At 44.3% G+C, this 17448-nt stretch overlaps 1 protein-coding gene across 1 annotated transcript in view; it reads left to right on the forward strand.

Annotated features, from left to right (window-relative positions):
* Positions 1-17448, forward strand: part of LOC126272046 (thrombospondin type-1 domain-containing protein 4) — a 2052781-nt gene that overhangs the window by 918891 nt on the left and 1116442 nt on the right. Inside the window, exon 6 of the mRNA XM_049974560.1 lies at positions 1399-1541. Within this exon, the coding sequence (XP_049830517.1) occupies positions 1399-1541 (143 nt within the window). The remainder of the gene's footprint in view (positions 1-1398; positions 1542-17448) is intronic.

Here is a 17448-nt window from a genome sequence, read left to right on the forward strand (position 1 = left end):
GCATTGTATGGTAGTGAAACATGGACTGTGGGAAAACCGGAACAGAAGAGAATCGAAGCATTTCAGATGTGGTGTTATAGACGAATGTTGAAAATTAGGTGGTCTGATAAGGTAAGGAATGAGGAAGTTCTACGCAGAATCGGAGAGGAAAGGAATATGTGGAAAACACTGATAAGGAGAAGGGACAGGATGATAGGACATATGCTAAGACATGAGGGAATGACTTCCATGGTACTAGAGGGAACTGTAGAGGTCAAAAACTGTAGAGGAAGACAGAGATTGGAAAGGGATACGTACAAAACACTGACCAGGAGAAGGGACATGATGCTAGGACATGTTTGAAGACATCACGGAATAACTTCCATGGTACTAGAGGGAGCTGTAGAGGGCAAAAACTGTAGAGGAAGACAAAGATTGGAATACGTCAAGCAAATAATTGAGGACGTAGGTTGCAAGTGCTACTCTGAGACGAAGATGACCAAAAAAAAAAAAAAAGCTTCATGAATCGAGTTACATACATACCAAGTGAATTACGAGAGTACTCAGTACAGCAGAAGAATTCAAATTTATTAAATACTGTTATAATAATATGAATTATACTGTATTTAAAAATACTTTTGAGAAGGGGTTTACCAAAATAAATTTATTGTGTACATTTAACTTCACTGTATACCCATCAAGACCATTTTCAACCTACTAAATGCTCTAATTTGTAATGTCTGTGTTAATATTAAACTCTTAAAATATTGCTAGTTTTTGCTCCACTATGATCAATTTTTTATCGTTTTCTAAGAACTAACAGTAGCGGCAAAGAACTTGTGCATGTAAATGTGTGATGTGAATCTGTCGTCAGAATATCACAGCTTATTACAGATTTTTCTGCAGGCGTTTTAGGACTATAATCAGATAATGATACATCAAGCTTCTCTATTGTGACAATCTGTTGTCGAGTCTCGAGGGAACGATTTCATAAATTTCTAATTAGTTGAAACAGAATTAACTATGGATCACTTATGCTGCTAATCACACATTTTATAAATGCTTAATGACATATACAGCGTCCTTAATTAAATATACAGTGTGAACATGCAATTTATGTTGTGATCTCAAATATATCTTTGGAATGGACTGAGCAGCTTATAATTATAGGATGTGAATTGAAATTTGTCTGTATTGAACGACAATACATTTGTCTTTAACCATTTTTTTAGATACTTCATCACCTGGCATTCTGTAGTAGCTCCACTCATACTTTGTTTTCCTATTGAATGAAATTATGAATGAAACTGTTAATAAAGGAAGACCTATGTGGTTAGCCTTGAGAGCCAAACTTAACATCACTCTTCCTCAACTGACACTGAGCTGAAGAGTCGTTGTTTATGCTTGTTATTTCGACAGCGCCCAACCCGTGCGAGCTGAACTGCCGCGCGGCGGGCTTCCGCTTCTACGCAACGCTCAACAAGACTGTGGTGGACGGAACGCCTTGCCGCGGGGAGGCGCCGCCGCCCGCCAGGCACGTGTGCGTCGCGGGTGTCTGCCAGGTAGGCGCCAGCAGCCAATCTACTCTACTCTCTTCTCCGATCTTAACTGTGGGCTTGCTACTCTCACAGCGGTGCAGTGATATGACGTACAGTGTTATAGAGCGTCTGATGGAGACGCTCCATAAAGATGGTGTAAATAAAGATACACAAAAAATGCTGCTGTGTTTTGTAACGTATGTGGTGCAGCGTTGTGGTCTAAACACGATTCACCGTGAGGAACTAAACGTACATGAAGGTAAGTAGTACACTGTGTATATATCGTTCATTACCGATAAATCAAATAAAGGGTAATGGTGCACCAGGTATTATCAACTTTAATACTGTACTGTATTAGTTCATATGAATGATTTTCGAACGAAACACTGAACACTGTTCCTCCTTAACAACAGGGGACTGATATGCTTTGAGACTTTCGAATAATGCATTGATGATGGCTAGGTAGTAGCGGAAAACTAGTTTCGCCGAAAATAACATGTAAAAAAACTACTACTGATTGCTGTGCTGTATTATTTGAAAATCATATCACAGTCACTGCGTGCACCCACGTTCCTAATGGAAGGTAACCTGATGACTTTTACGTTTTACGTTCTGACAGCTGTGACTGAAATAATTATAACAGATACAGGTACATTGCACGTATCGACACACACACACACACACACACACACACACACACACACACACACACACACACACACACACACACACACATACAAAGGCACATAAACACGCACTTACGAACACGAACAACCTTCTCCCAGGCACAGTAAAAGGATTTGCTCCTCGGTTCCGATCAGGGTTTTCTGTATGTATTCCTTGGTAGTCAGGGTAATGCTGGAACCGAAAATCCACTTCCAAATACTTCTGGCGGGAAGCCACCCTTCTTATCCCTATAACGGCACTCCGCACATTCAGCCTGACGGAATAAAAGATATACAAAATACAAAAACAAGAGGAGATACTTGCAAGCCGACGACTGAACTGCATCTCAAACAAAAACACTTTCTCAAATTCGATCTGGTCCATTGTTTAGGATATACAATCGGAGAAATTAGGTAATAATAATTCTAATCCTCTGACTGCGACCAAGGTTTTTGGGAAGTTTCTCTTGGTTGTAAAGCAAATGATGGGTCTCTGTCTAATGGTGAGGGACTCTCTTCGCCTCGCTAGTAGCTCGCCTGAATAATTATTCACGCGAGAATAAGGCAAGATTTAAAAATTAAACCAATATGAAACAGATCGTAAGATTGTGTCTCTACGTCTCATTTCAGGAGGCCCGAATTACTGAAATCTAAAACTGTTTTAGTATTAAATACACTCCTGGAAATTGAAATAAGAACACCGTGAATTCATTGTCCCAGGAAGGGGAAACTTTATTGACACATTCCTGGGGTCAGATACATCACATGATCACACTGACAGAACCGCAGGCACATACACACAGGCAACAGAGCATGCACAATGTCGGCACTAGTACAGTGTATATCCACCTTTCGCAGCAATGCAGGCTGCTGTTCTCCCATGGAGACGATCGTAGAGATGCTGGATGTAGTCCTGTGGAACGGCTTGCCATGCCACTTCCACCTGGCGCCTCAGTTGGACCAGCGTTCGTGCTGGACGTGCAGACCGCGTGAGACAACGCTTCATCCAGTCCCAAACATGCTCAATGGGGGACAGATCCGGAGATCTTGCTGGCCAGGGTAGTTGACTTACACCTTCTAGAGCACGTTGGGTGGCACAGGATACATGCGGACGTGCATTGTCCTGTTGGAACAGCAAGTTCCCTTGCCGGTCTAGGAATGGTAGAACGATGGGTTCGATGACGCTTTGGATGTACCGTGCACTATTCAGTGTCCCCTCGACGATCACCAGAGGTGTACGACCAGTGTAGGAGATCGCTCCCCACACCATGATGCCGGGTGTTGGCCCTGTGTGCCTCGGTCGTATGCAGTCCTGATTGTGGCGTTCACCTGCACGGCGCCAAACACGCATACGACTATCATTGGCACCAAGGCAGAAGCGACACTCATCGCTGAAGACGACACGTCTCCATTCGTCCCTCCATTCAGGCCTCTCGCGACACCACTGGAGGCGGGCTGCACGATGTTGGGGCGTGAGCGGAAGACGGCCTAACGGTGTGCGGGACCGTAGCCCAGCTTCATGGAGACTGTTGTGAATGGTCCTCGCCGATACCCCAGGAGCAACAGTGTCCCTAATTTGCTGGGAAGTGGCGGTGCGGTCCCCTACGGCACTGCGTAGGATCCTACGGTCTTGGCGTGCATCCGTGCGTCGCTGCGGTCCGGTCCCAGGTCGACGGGCACGTGCACCTTCCGCCGACCACTGGCGAGAACATCGATGTACTGTGGAGACCTCACGCCCCACGTGTTGAGCAATTCGGCGGTACGTCCACCCGGCCTCCCGCGTGCCCACTATACGCCCTCGCTCAAAGTCCGTCAACTGCACATACAGTTCACGTCCACGCTGTCGCGGCATGCTACCAGTGTTAAAGACCGCGATGGAGCTCCGTATGCCACTGCAAACTGGCTGACACTGACGGCGGCGGTGCACAAATGCTGCGCAGCTAGCGCCATTCGACGGCCAACACCACGGTTCCTGGTGTGTCCGCTGTGCCGTGGGTGTGATCATTGCTTGTACAGCCCTCTCGCAGTGTCCGGAGCAAGTATGGTGGGTCTGACACACCGGTGTCAATGTGTTCTTTTTGCCATTTCCAGGAGTGTAGTTAGCTAATTAATGCAGTTACACCCAGATCTTTCGTTGCAGTTACAGAACTAATAAATCCCTAACAACAATGAAGAAAAATTAAACTACTCTTGCTCCATAACGAGACTGTACTATGGTTCTCCAGGAATGTATTAACTGTGTATATTATTCAATAAGTAAATTGAATGAATCAGGACCAAATAGATCTCGGAGTTGTTATTTATAATTATACTCATGATCATCACAGTATCGTTATGGTTTGTTCAATTTACTTTTCTGCGATGACAGGTGGAAGCGTCGTGGTAAGGCTCCATGACACACCCAAATTGGTGTGAAGGCTTTCCTCCTGATGACCATACAACTAGCACCCACTGCACAAGGAAATTGGTCGGAGATGGAATAAAACCAACTGCAACTCTCTGGATCGCGTCCATGAGTGGCGGTGGCGGGGGTGGGAGGGAACTTCAGGTGTGCGGTGGTCAGACGAGTGAGGTGGGCGATGAGGAAAATAATTTCGAAATAGTTACCTGGCGAGGGCATGGTGCACTGCCATGTAGATATCACCTGCCGGCACCTGCCAGTCCCTGCAGGTTGACAAACGGATCAACATGGCGGGGCAGCAGGTTGTGGTACCGTTCGTTGCTGTGAGCCGATAGCAAATGCACTGTCTGACAAAAAAGATCATGCATCCAGAAGAGGAGGAGGAAACTAAATGAAACTTCACGGTTGGAAAGGATACGTCATGGTTCAGTGATTACAATGTAGGAAAAATTCACTAAGGAATTGGCATCAGGATACCATTTATCAGGATGAAATTGCAGGGAGACCATTACTTGTTCTCGGATGGTAGGAGCAAATCTGAAGAAATTATAGTGTGACTGGTGCACAGTACGATGAATCTCCCATGTGGGGACAGTAATTTACCCTTAGGTTCCCACACAGTTCAACAGCCGGACACAGTTGCATCCGAATGTCACAGAAATGTGGATGTCGCACAATTCGACCATGTGGCCAACTGGAGACCCACAATGAGGCCCCTTTCATACTGCGACGCCACCTCACACAAGTACGCAGTATCTCTGTGTGATCATATGACGGTGTTCATGTCTTTTATATACTCTGTCAGGCCTTAAAGCAACACTGAATACGAACAACACTTTCTGGTGGCTGTTCTACAAGTCAAATTGGACTGGACCAAAAGGACTTTTTTCAAGCAGTGTAGTTCGTGTTACAACTTCGGTAGTAAGCCGAATTTTTCGAATCTGATTAACTCATTTTCCGTTAGACGCCGTTTGAATCTTGCGAGGATGATCCTTTCTAGAAACTTTCAAAGTGTTTGGAGTAAGCTTATCGGGCCATGGTTGATTGATAAAGTTTCGTCTGATTTCAGTAAGGGTACGGCTATGACTGCCTCCCAGAAGGTTGGGATGTGTTCGTTATTTGGACAACTATTAATGATGCGTGAGAGTAGAACTGTTGACTTCCGTGGAAGTACTTGTAACTCTATGGGCTACCCCTTGCGCTGAATTGTTAGTGTTATGTATTATTTTCTTGATTTCACCCGGTAACTGTACAAGCTGGCGCACCCCTTCTTAGTATTGTCATTCAGATTGAAATTGTTACGATCCGTTCTCGTTATATACCTTTCATATTCATTAGCGACTAACTCCGCTTGTTGGAGTGCGTCCTCTGATCTCTCTCTCTCCTTGGCGGTGTGTGTTGCCTAACATGTCACACGATGTGCCATTTGTCTAGCGTACACAGTATAACATTCCCTTACGGTTTGTAACTGCTGTAGGTGCGTGAGTACACTTCGCGCTGTGGTTCTGGCAGTATGGTAACCGTATAAGCTGGTTTTTTAGCACTTTGTATCTTTGTCGTCAGCATTTTAACCGCTATTTTTATCTCGACCTCTCTTATGATGTTCATCGTTCGGAGTTTATTGCTGTTACCGTACACCTGAAATTGGTCCTAGTTCATACCAGTCTTTTTTGTCTGACGCCTGTTACTGTTTTGTGGTCTAATGACAAATTATTGATCGTCCTCGGCTGACACTCTTGCTGAAAGCTATTTCAAAGAGATGAGCTGTTCGATTGCGGAAGTAAGGTGCTCCGGCCATTTCTCACGGTCCCTGTATCACTCAGGTCATTTCGTCTTCGATGTCAAATACATTCTACCCCTTCTGGTCCCTCCGTCTAGGGTTCCTTGCAGGGAGCTTTGCATTGAAGTCTTCTGCAAGTATTACTGTGGGATTGACGCTCAACTACTACGCTGAGGTGGACTTTTATGAGTCTTTCCTTGATTCCGGTGTAGGCCACAACCAGCTTCAAGTTCCTCGCCGATGTATGGATGCATGGACCGTCAGTGCAATTTCTTCTATGGCCCTCTATTCTAACTAAGCTTCAAGGTGATGTGTAATGGTGTTCTTAATGCAAATTGCCATTCTTCGACTCCGTTGTCCTATACTGACCGTCCTGAGTAGTTGCACAGTGTTTTGTGACAATGTTATCGTAGTATGTTGTTGAACAGTAGATTCAACGCTTGAAGATTGTGCTTGTGTCAGCGTGATTGCGTTGTCTGACCTTGTTGGTTGGGGTGGTCGCCTTATTCCGGATTATGTCCTTGTGCTTTTAGATTACAAGCTGGCTTGTCACCTGCAGGCAAGCCTCCAGCTCATCGTCGTCTACTCTATCCATTTGGTCGATCTGGCTGTTCCAGATCATCTTCCCTGCCATTTACTAGCCCTGTCAATGATACTCAGAAAAAGCGTGTTTTCTGCAGCACCGTCGATTCTCTGTAATATAAAACATGCACCCATCTGTTGGCGCTTCCAAGACTACAGCCTGAATGTGCAACTGTAGCTGATTCTGGCCGACCTTCTACATACTGTTTCACAATTCCTGTTACAGGTTTTTAGGGTTCGTATAGAGGTATATCTGGAAAAAGGATTGATAAAAAAAACCATGTCAGAAATGTACGAGGGTAATCCCAAAAGTAAGTCTCCTATTTTCTTATAAGAACGTAGACCTGTTTTTTTCTACAATCAACATCAGTTACAGCTTCAACATTTAGCTATTTATCGACATAATCACCATTTCTGTCGGTGTATTTTTGTAGACGCTGTGGCAGTTTTTGTATACCCATGTCATACCAGCTCACCGTCATGCTTTTCAGAAAGTTATGAACTGGCATGACTGTTGCTTGGTCTTAGGTGTAAGGTAGTATGCCCAGATTTAGTCACCTGTGACAATTGAGTTCAAAAGTTATCCTGTTCGGCTGCAGGGCGGTGAAGAAATTCGCTGGAAGCATCAACTCGTTGCCGCATGTGGTCCTTAGTGAGCATACGTGGCACCAACCTTGCCCACACAATGTTTCCGTAAAAATTCTATGAGCTGTGCTTCGGAAAATCTCAGGAACCAACGTGCAGAGATCATCCAGGGTGGTCCGCTGATATTTACGCATGCTTTGCTAAACCTTTAACACTCTCTCCTCAGAAACTGACGGTCTTCCGCTCTTTTATTCGTCGTGAATTTCGGTTCGACCAGCTGCAAACTCTCTACACCACTTACGTACATTTTTTTACATCCATGCACGACTCACCATACACTTTCGTTTATTGGCGATGGATTTCAATCGGCGCAGGGCCCTTTGCGTTCAAAAACCGAATAACTGCATGCAGTTCGGACTTGGCGGTAACATTTAACGGGAGCTCCATTCTCAACTGCTACTAAGCCAAGACTGAGTGCCTCAGCGCGGCGTACGCATGTTTACACACAGCGCGTGAAGCACTCTTCATAACAGTGTGACCAACTGCCAAACAATAGAGTTCTGTACTTATAAAAAAATAGGAGACCTTACTTTTGTGACTACCCTCGAACTACTTGGATATAAAATAAGTTTTAAGATCGGATCACTTTCCAATCTGCCGCTTGGCGGTACGCACACAAACTGCATAGAGGGAGCCGTCTTCAGTCCCTGTTGTAAGTATGACATCACATACCATTTTCGTACGTATACGACGGCTGCTAGAAACCGGTACAGTCGCAATTGGGAGGGTTGATTATGTTGCTCCACGGACGCGACGCACTCTTGACACTGAAAAGTGCGTCATTCGTCAAGTAGACGACAACTCGACGACGAGTACGCGAAACATAAGTAATCCCATGGGCCCCTGTAGAATACAAGTGAGAAATTACTGTCTCCGCTGTTCTGGCGGGTATGGTCGAGAAGTCCTACGCGCTTCAGTCTGGAACCGCGCGACCACTGCGGTCGCAAGTTCGAATCCTGCCTCGGGCATGGATGCGTGTGATGTCCCTAGGTTAGTTAGGTTTAAGTAGTTATAAGTCTAGGGGACAAATGACCTCAGATGTTAAGTCCCATATTGCTCAGCGTCATTTGAACCATTTTTTTCCATTTTGGGCACATCATTTCATACGTGCTCAGTCATTCGATTCATTACCTATTTTGTGAAGAATTTTTTTTCTCATTTCTTGCAGGACGCCTTCATTTCTTACTCGGTCAACGCATTTGATCTTCAACAATCGTCCGTAACAGCACATTAAGGCTTCTAATCGTTTAATTTCTGTGTTCGCTGTCTTCCACATTTCACACCCGTATGGAGCTATAGCCCAATATAGCTTTTTGTAACCTTCTCCTTGTCGCAGTTTCTGTTTTTGTACGTTAGTTATTTATTAAGACCTTACGCCTTCTACAGCGCTTTCCACTTCGCCTTTTCACCTTTGCCGATTGTATTTGCGGGGTTCAAAAATTCGTCCACCTCTTCGAAACGTATGTAATGAAGGCGTGTCGGTATAAACCGAACGAATAGCTAATTTTAGAAAGTAACGCTTCACCATCTTAACTCATCCTTTTTTAACACTCCACCATGTTAACTCCAATTATTTTGTTTTGTTTTTGGAACTGGTTGCTAATCGTGTAAATGAGAAGGAACACGTGGGCACCGCCCTGCAATCACCTGGTCGGCTGTGGGAAACTGCCCAAAAACCACGTCTAGGCTGACCAGTTCCTTGCATCCCGTCGTATATCCGCAGGACTGTTTCGATCGGGGACCAGGGCGGCTCCCCAAATACCGGTAGCTGCGTGCTAACGTGGGCGAGTATCCTGACAGGTACTTCACACCCTTAAGCAATCGATGTCATTGGTTTCAGCAAGGGATAATACTGAACATTCAATTACGTGCTAGGAAAAGTTATTTTTGTTTGGTTGTTTGCAAATGAGTGTCTGCGGTGCAAGTATCACCATCCTGCAGCACACCGTTACAGGAAACAGACAAAGTGGGGCAGCCCGTTGGTAAAGTACAGTATCGTGCAGCCCGTTGGTAAATCACAGTATCGTGCAGCAATGCGCTTTCCGCGTTTGAAGGGGAACGACGTTGCAACAGCTCAAGCTGAGTTGGTGGATGTGCACAGTAACGTCATATGACACAGACGTTACGTGCAACAAACGCTGCCAGGGTGGTCAGACATGTCTGAATCATGAAGTACGAAATGGCAGACCATAATCGCGAAGAGCCGGGAGTTTCAAGAGCAGTGGTGGCCATGGCACTCCAGCGTACAACCGTCCAGGCGACAGAGATAAAGGAGTGTACACCAGTTGTCGAGCAGTAATCAATGGCGTGAACGGTATTTTGAACATGATAAAAGTCATCGCTCTTTGGGATCCATGACCGCTTACGTCAGTTCTAAAAATGCGCCGAACTGAAACAGCAGCGAGAATGTCGCGGATGTGTCATTCACTAATGCCGAAAAGAGGTGAAGGCCCAGCTGTGATCTGGAGCATAGATGAGTGATTTTATGGGACTGCAATGGCGTGGCAGTAACATGACGCTCGTAAGGGTCAAATCGAAACGGGAGTACACTTCTCGAACGTCTTGTTGAGGTTAGAGGAGGCTGTCAAGACCATCGCGGAACTCTGTCGAAGGTAGTGGTTCAAATGGCTCTGAGCACTATGGGACTCAACTTCTGAGGTCATTAGTCCCCTAGAACTTAGAACTAGTTAAACCTAACTAACCTAAGGACATCACACACATCCATGCCCGAGGCAGGATTCGAACCTGCGACCGAAGCGGTCTCGCGGTTCGAGACTGCAGCGCCAGAACCGCACGGCCACTTCGGCCGGCTGTCGAAGGTAGTGGTTCTGCCCCACGACTACGCCTCAGCTCATTTTCCAGTATAAAACAAATGGGCTGTCTATTTGGGCAACGGAGTTTTGCCTCGTTGCCAATATCCTCATGACATAGCAACCAATACCTTCTTCCTCATTTCTCGGGTGAATGAACCATCGCGTATTAGATGTTTTCAGAACGTCGGTGAGCTGACTTTCGAGGTGGAAAGTTCCTTTGACAGTCAAAATACAGATTTCTGCAACAAACGTTTCACCACGTCTTCCATCACTGGGGAAAAAGTGTCGTATTCAAAAGTGAATAAATAAAGTACAAATACCACATTAATGGTCGCCAATTATTTTCTTCGAGGTGATAATTAAAATTTCACCCCTCATATGTGCTTCGTTAGAAAGTGTCAACAGAACACATTATCGCTCAGAGCTTTAGAGCACCATTTGTAAAGTCGGATATATAACTTGCGTGGACATAACGAACAGTGTTAGAAGAGTGTTCACAGCTCAGGTTGCCCCGTTAGTGAAGACGGCGCCTGCGGGACATCTGATGGTAATCACCGCTCACGCACCACCAGTGGACACGGACGGCCTCTGGGGCAGAGTACACAAGCTGCACGGAGAGGTACAGTCCTTACACGGGAGACAAACATTTCTCTGCCCGGCCGACAGTGATACCAGGGGCTCGTTACAGCCTAGTCCCACTAGGCTCACAATTGTGACATTAATTGCTCGTCCCGCTACTTGAGTTATTGGAAGTTTATGTTATCAAGCGTGACAATTATACTACGGTGCATAGCGGAGATGCTAGGGTGTTGTCTCACTGAGGTTCCATTTCAATCCAGTCAAGCCAACAATGTTGGAGACGACTTGATGGCTCGAATTTCTCTTACCGTTGTTCGGGTACCACGGCTATACAAACCTAAAAAGAAATCAATTTTTTATATTTGTTCACAACGGACTTCGTTTATTATGTACTAGTGCTAATCATTCACTTGTTTTTAGTGCAGTTCTTTGCTGATGTTAGTCCTCTTCTGTTCGTGTTATCAGGGAATGTTGAATTCTTTATGCAGGCGTATAATTATATTTTCCCGATCTTACTCGTTCGATAACCAAATCGTTGGGTACAAGAAGACGTTCACCTCACCTTCGTTATTGACGTAGAAAAGAAACATTTGAGATCTTGTTGACATCATCCTTCTGGTTGTAGCTAAATTTGTATGAATGGGTCACAATAGGAACAAGTCGATTACGGCCCAAATACAACAATGAGGGGAATCTTCAGTAGAAGACAGAACCGTGCTGAGTTGTAGAGGACGCTGTACCACAACCAAAACACATTCAAGCTTACTGTTACATCTCGCATCCAGTTGATATTGCACAGTCTGGATATCAGTCAGCTAATATTTTATAACTGCTCTAACGTTATCGCATTAATATTGTCTCTTCTTCATTTATTGAATCATTTTGCCCTCCTGTTCTACTACAGTTTTGTTCCCACCGTAAGTTTGTGATTACTAACATAATACTGACTAAGTTTCTTACAAATTTACCTTCATCATTTTATTTTCTAAAGTAACTCCATTCAGTCCTGTAGCTTTCGATTACACCAGGGCCAAATACTCTCCTACCACGTTGAGTTATTCGCTCGTTGCCGCAGAAACATCTTACGCACCCTGACGTCTATCATCAACAAATTTGTTCCTGCAAACTACGAGCGTCAGTGATCTTTAGCGTGAGATAGTGTTGCCTATTAGTCCACATCCGTATAAAAAGGCATAGCGTTCACGTTTCACATACTTAATTAAATTGTCACTGCAAGGAAGCAACTAAATAGTTATTCCGATACCAATATTTTACTTCAAAAGTATATTTAAACAGTAATCTGTGAATGTGTAATGCTTTGTTGCCAGTAGCACATGGTTTTAAATGTATGAAAATAATTTGTTTCACAAAGTTCATCACTATACTTGGATATCGTCTGGGAATGAATGACACTGAGCTATGAGCAAATCTTCGTCTTCGATTCTACGTAACAAATCTCTTTCAGTGCTAACCCTTTGCTTTCTATAATACGGGAAGAGATAGTACGGACCAAAATAAGAAAAAGAAATGGAGTAAACATGCGCTCTAAAATGCATGTCTTAAGAGCTATGAGCACCTGTTTTACTGAACAAGTGCTAACAGCTCTTAAGGTATGTATTTTGGAGCTTATGTTGACTAGATTCTTTTGCTGTGAATGATCGTTCCTGAATATTTACCATTCCTTCTGGGACACGCTATTGTTAAAAATGAAAGGTGCGGCAACGATGAAACAAGCTAATAGGCCTACTAAATATAGGTCCGAAAAGGAATGGACTCCTCGACGGGGCGCATTACGACACGAACACACTCTAACACAGTGTACTTGAGGAAAAACATACTACAAGAAAAGTTCCTCATTTCCTCCTTTATGTGATGTGACGGCTTCAGCATCTCTCCTCTTCAAAGCTGATACAAGTTTGTAAACTCCCCAGCGTGTTCCGAATGTATAGCCAACTACCCACGATCTACCAACGATGCGTTTCCAGACTAAGGAACAGTATCAACTGGGGTGAAATAAACCAAAGTCTCTAAATTTTCCCGTACAAATAGATCCAACGGGTTCAAGTTGTGGACCTTGGAAGCCGTGCTACTGGTGAGCCACGAGCGATGCACTCGCTTTCAGAACATATTTTCAGTCTGCAGCGGAGTGTGTGCTGCTTCGAAACGTCGTGGATGAATGAGATTGTGTTCTGGATCGGATTTCGAACCTGGGACCGCTTCCTTTAGTGAGAAAGTGCTGTACCGACTGAGCTATACATGCACGACTCATGACTCGTCCTCCCAGCATTACTTACGTTTTACACCGTGGGTCATGTTTGGATAGCTCAGTCGGTAGAGCACTTACCAGCGAAAGGCAAAACTTAGGCATACGAGTCCTGGTGGGACGCAAAGTTCGAAAATTTTAATCTTAAAGGGGCAGATACACTCTTTCGAAACGCTACGTACCGGTATTTAGTTACCAGGTGTGATGATAAAATCAAACGAGTGCATTTTATTACTTGTGGTGTTTCTAAATAAACATAGCATAGAAATTCACCGTGTTGTTGCCGGCCGCGGTGGTCTAGCAATCCTAGGCGCTCAGTCCGGAACCGCGAGACCGCTACGGTCGCAGGTTCGAATCCTGCCTCGGGCATGGATGTGTGTGATGTCCTTAGGTTAGTTAGGTTTACGTAGTTCTAAGTTCTAGGGGACTGATGACCACATATGTTAAGTCTCATAGTGCTCAGAGCCATTTGAACCATTTACCGTGTTGGGACGTTGGCATGACTGCAACTGCGCAAACATTGACCGGGTAACCGTTGCTTTTTAGGATTATTTGTCCTTTACTCACCTCTTTCATTTGCTCCTATAACAATTAATCACCCTGTACACAGTGTCGTGCTGCAGACCTATATTGTCAATAGTGTCTTCTCAAGTTAAGATCCCTTTTTCATATCAGCAGTCATCTTTCAGCAAGGAATGCCCTAGTCTCTTCTTAAATCCTCCTTACTTCAGCCGTCATGCGTTATTCGCTTCTAAGCTAGCGGTATTCCCTCTGTCTGTTGCCCCTGTTTTGATGTTAAGTGTATCGTTAATCTCATTTCTACATATTCTTTGTTACTTTGGCCTTTCTTTAATTTACTGTAAGTTTATATTCTGTCCTCAGTACACCACTACATTCAACAGCTCTTGTGGTTCTTCTTCACTTCTACTGAGAACAGATATTATTTCATTCAAACTCTTAATCCTATTCCTCAAAATTCCTTTTGTTTCCGTTACTGCATCCTAGACGTAGAGGTTGAAAATTGATTGAGAAAGTCTACTTGTTTACATTATGCTCATTTTAAACCGAGCATTGGTTTTCCATTCATATTGTTTCCTCTTGGTTCTTACACATATTGTACATTATCCGCCTTTCTCTATAGACAATACCTATGTTTCTGAATACCTCAGCTGTCTTGCAACATGTCGAATGCATTTTCTACGTCTACAAGTCCTATGAAAGTACCTTGATTTTTCTTTAGTCTTTCCTTCATTACTAAGCGCAATCAGAACTTACCTGACTGAAACAAAACTGTTCATCGGCTGATAGAATCACAATTCTTCATTCTATTGGTTCAAATGGCTCTGAGCACTATGGGACTTAACTGCTGTGGTCATCAGTCCCCTAGAACTTAGAACTACTTAAACCTAACTAACCTAAGGACATCACACACATCCATGCTCGAGGCAAGATTCGAACCTGCCACCGTAGCGGTCGCGCGGTTCCACACTGTAGCGCCAGAACCGCTTGGCCATCCCGGCCGGCTCTTCATTCTATTCTTCCCTATATTATTATTGTCAGCAACATATATGCATAAGCTGCTTCTTGTTCTATACTTCTCGCATTTTTCTGCCTTCTGTACCTTTGGGATTGTGTAGATTCAATTCTTACGATGACGCATTTAATAATAATCCGAAAAATGACGTGCTTACGTTCATGTCGTGAAGATGCATGGTAGATCTTTTACGTACTAAAGAAAAGAAGATAAATTGGCAAATGCAGACGTTTATAACAACATAACAACATTTCTGTCGTAACACTGGTTAATTTTGTTACCGACAGTAGAGGTTTGCTAAGGCACTTCTCTTGTATGAAGAATCTGAAGTATGTATTCCGGGAAGATGGCCTTGTTGACAAAAGAGTTTCTCTATCTGAATAATCATCAGCCGAACATATTCTTCGTATCATAAGTCTACAAATTTCAGTATCCTCTTAGAAGGCTGCTTGAGGCAGTAAGAGCACAGGTTTGCAGCAGTAGTCAACTTCAAATTTTTCTCAGAGGGAAGCCTTAATTACCAAAGCAACTACAGTTCAATATAGGTCACTAAATGATGTGGTATAAAGCATTTTATAAACGTCAGAGCCGTTGTTCGTATCTTCGCGCCAATGACCGATAAACATTAACAAACGACAGGTCGCTGGCTGTTACACATTGTAAATATCTAATCAATATATTTCAATCACAGTGATATATAAAATACGGCTGGGATGTAGTAAAGGCCTAATTGTTTGGTTTTTTGGAGGCTGTACTAGTAAATGCCTAATGTGTTTGGTTTTTTGGAGAGTGTCGTGTTCTCGGAATGGGAGTGACTAACACAACAACATGAAACTTCCCGACCGACTAAATTCTTTTGCCGGATCAGGAGCTGATAATTTGGAAATTAGTAGTAAGAGCCTGTGGAAGCAAAATGCTGAGGTCATCGGAGGCGCCTCAGACCGCGCGGCAGGGAACTGAAATCGGAGCCTTACGTTCCGCGGGGTAAGGTATTCAGACACAACTCCTGATCCACTCTCGGAGCTTTAATTCTGCCAGTAACTCTGTCTAACTTCTCAAACATCACGTCTCTTCAGCATACTTTCTATACTAGCATTGTTGAGGACAGGATACGGAAATTCCTAAAGTGTTCGTCCTAATATTCTCTGGATACTTATCCTCTACAACGGATTAAGACGAAGTTCGTGTAATATGCCTTTTCACGGACAGTTCTCGTCTTGATCGTGCACAGCTCAGCCGATAAGAGCGTTTCCCGCATCGCGTACGATTTCGAGTTGAAGTCTGGTTCGGGCACACTTGGCTAGGGAGCTTAAAATACAGCGCCTTCAATTGGGGAGTGAAGTAATCATTTTGGACACAAGAATACTCATGTGTATCAGCTGGTTTTCAAATGGCCTTTCGTGAACGTCAGAATTGGTAATATAAAGAGATAATTTTGACTGCCACGGAAACTAATAAAAACAATTAAATACATTGTGTCTCAAAACTTTTGGGTCAAATTGAAACTGGTGGCAACCGATTATACTGCGACAGGGCACTAGTGGTCGGAAATGCAAATGGTTCTAAGCACTATCGGGCTTAATTGCTGTGGTCATCAGTCCCCTAGACTTAGAACCACTTAAACCTAACTAACCTAAGGACATCGCACACAGACATGCCCGAGGCAGGATTCGAACCTGCGACCGTAGCAGCAGCGCGGTCCCGAACTGGAGGGCCTAGAACCGGCCGGCCACAGCGGACGGCGTCGGGAATTTATATTTATCGTGTTATCGACATACACAACTTACACTGGGTAACAGCAACGTAGTTCATAGTAACTGTTCAAAGTGACGACCGCCAGTGTCAATGCATTCACGGCAAAGGGGCATGAAGTCCTACCGCACTCACTCAAATGTCTCGGGTGTCTTTTGTACCAGGAGGTAGCCAGCTTGAGCCGCAGCAAGCAGGTCTTCAACTGCTTCTACGGACGTTTCATTCATCAACTACTTGAAGCGACCCCAGAGGAAAATGGACAGAGGTGTGAGATCGGTCATTTGCTCTGATCATGGGCAAGACCTCCATTTCCAGTCCAGCGATTAGAATACGTGTTGTTCAAGTGCTCGCGAACGTTGTGGCAGCACAGCTCGCAGGAACAGCAGGTAACGTGGACCAGTCAAAGGGGAAGACAGCGTATAAGGTCCTGGTAGGTGGCCTTGGACGGTGTCCGTCCATGTGTTGACACAGAATCGTTGCAGGTGAATCTTTGCGAGTGTGTGGCAGAGCTGCATGCACAGTTGCAATACGTGCACTGAAAGTGGCGGTAGTCGCTTTGAACAGTTAACATGAACTACGGTATTGTTATGCGATATACGCAGTCTGTGTTCATAACACGATAAATAAGCATTTCCGACCGTGGTTCTCCATTTCAATATAATCGGTTGCTGGCCCACTAACACTTGCCTCAGTTTGACCCGAAACGTTTGAAAAAATTGTATTCTAGCAATTAGCTCTTAAGGTAGGCATTCTAGAGCGCATGTTTACGGGAGCTTTTTACTACGAATGATCGTTCCTGTCGTATCCATGAATACTGATATTTCCTCGTGGAACAGCCTGTGTGACAGTCAAACACCCTGTTGAAGTGTATCATGGACTGTGGGAGACCGGAAAATAAAATCGAGGCGTGGTATAGG

This window comes from Schistocerca gregaria, chromosome 5 (assembly GCF_023897955.1).
Source record: "Schistocerca gregaria isolate iqSchGreg1 chromosome 5, iqSchGreg1.2, whole genome shotgun sequence".
NCBI lineage: Eukaryota > Metazoa > Arthropoda > Insecta > Orthoptera > Acrididae > Schistocerca > Schistocerca gregaria.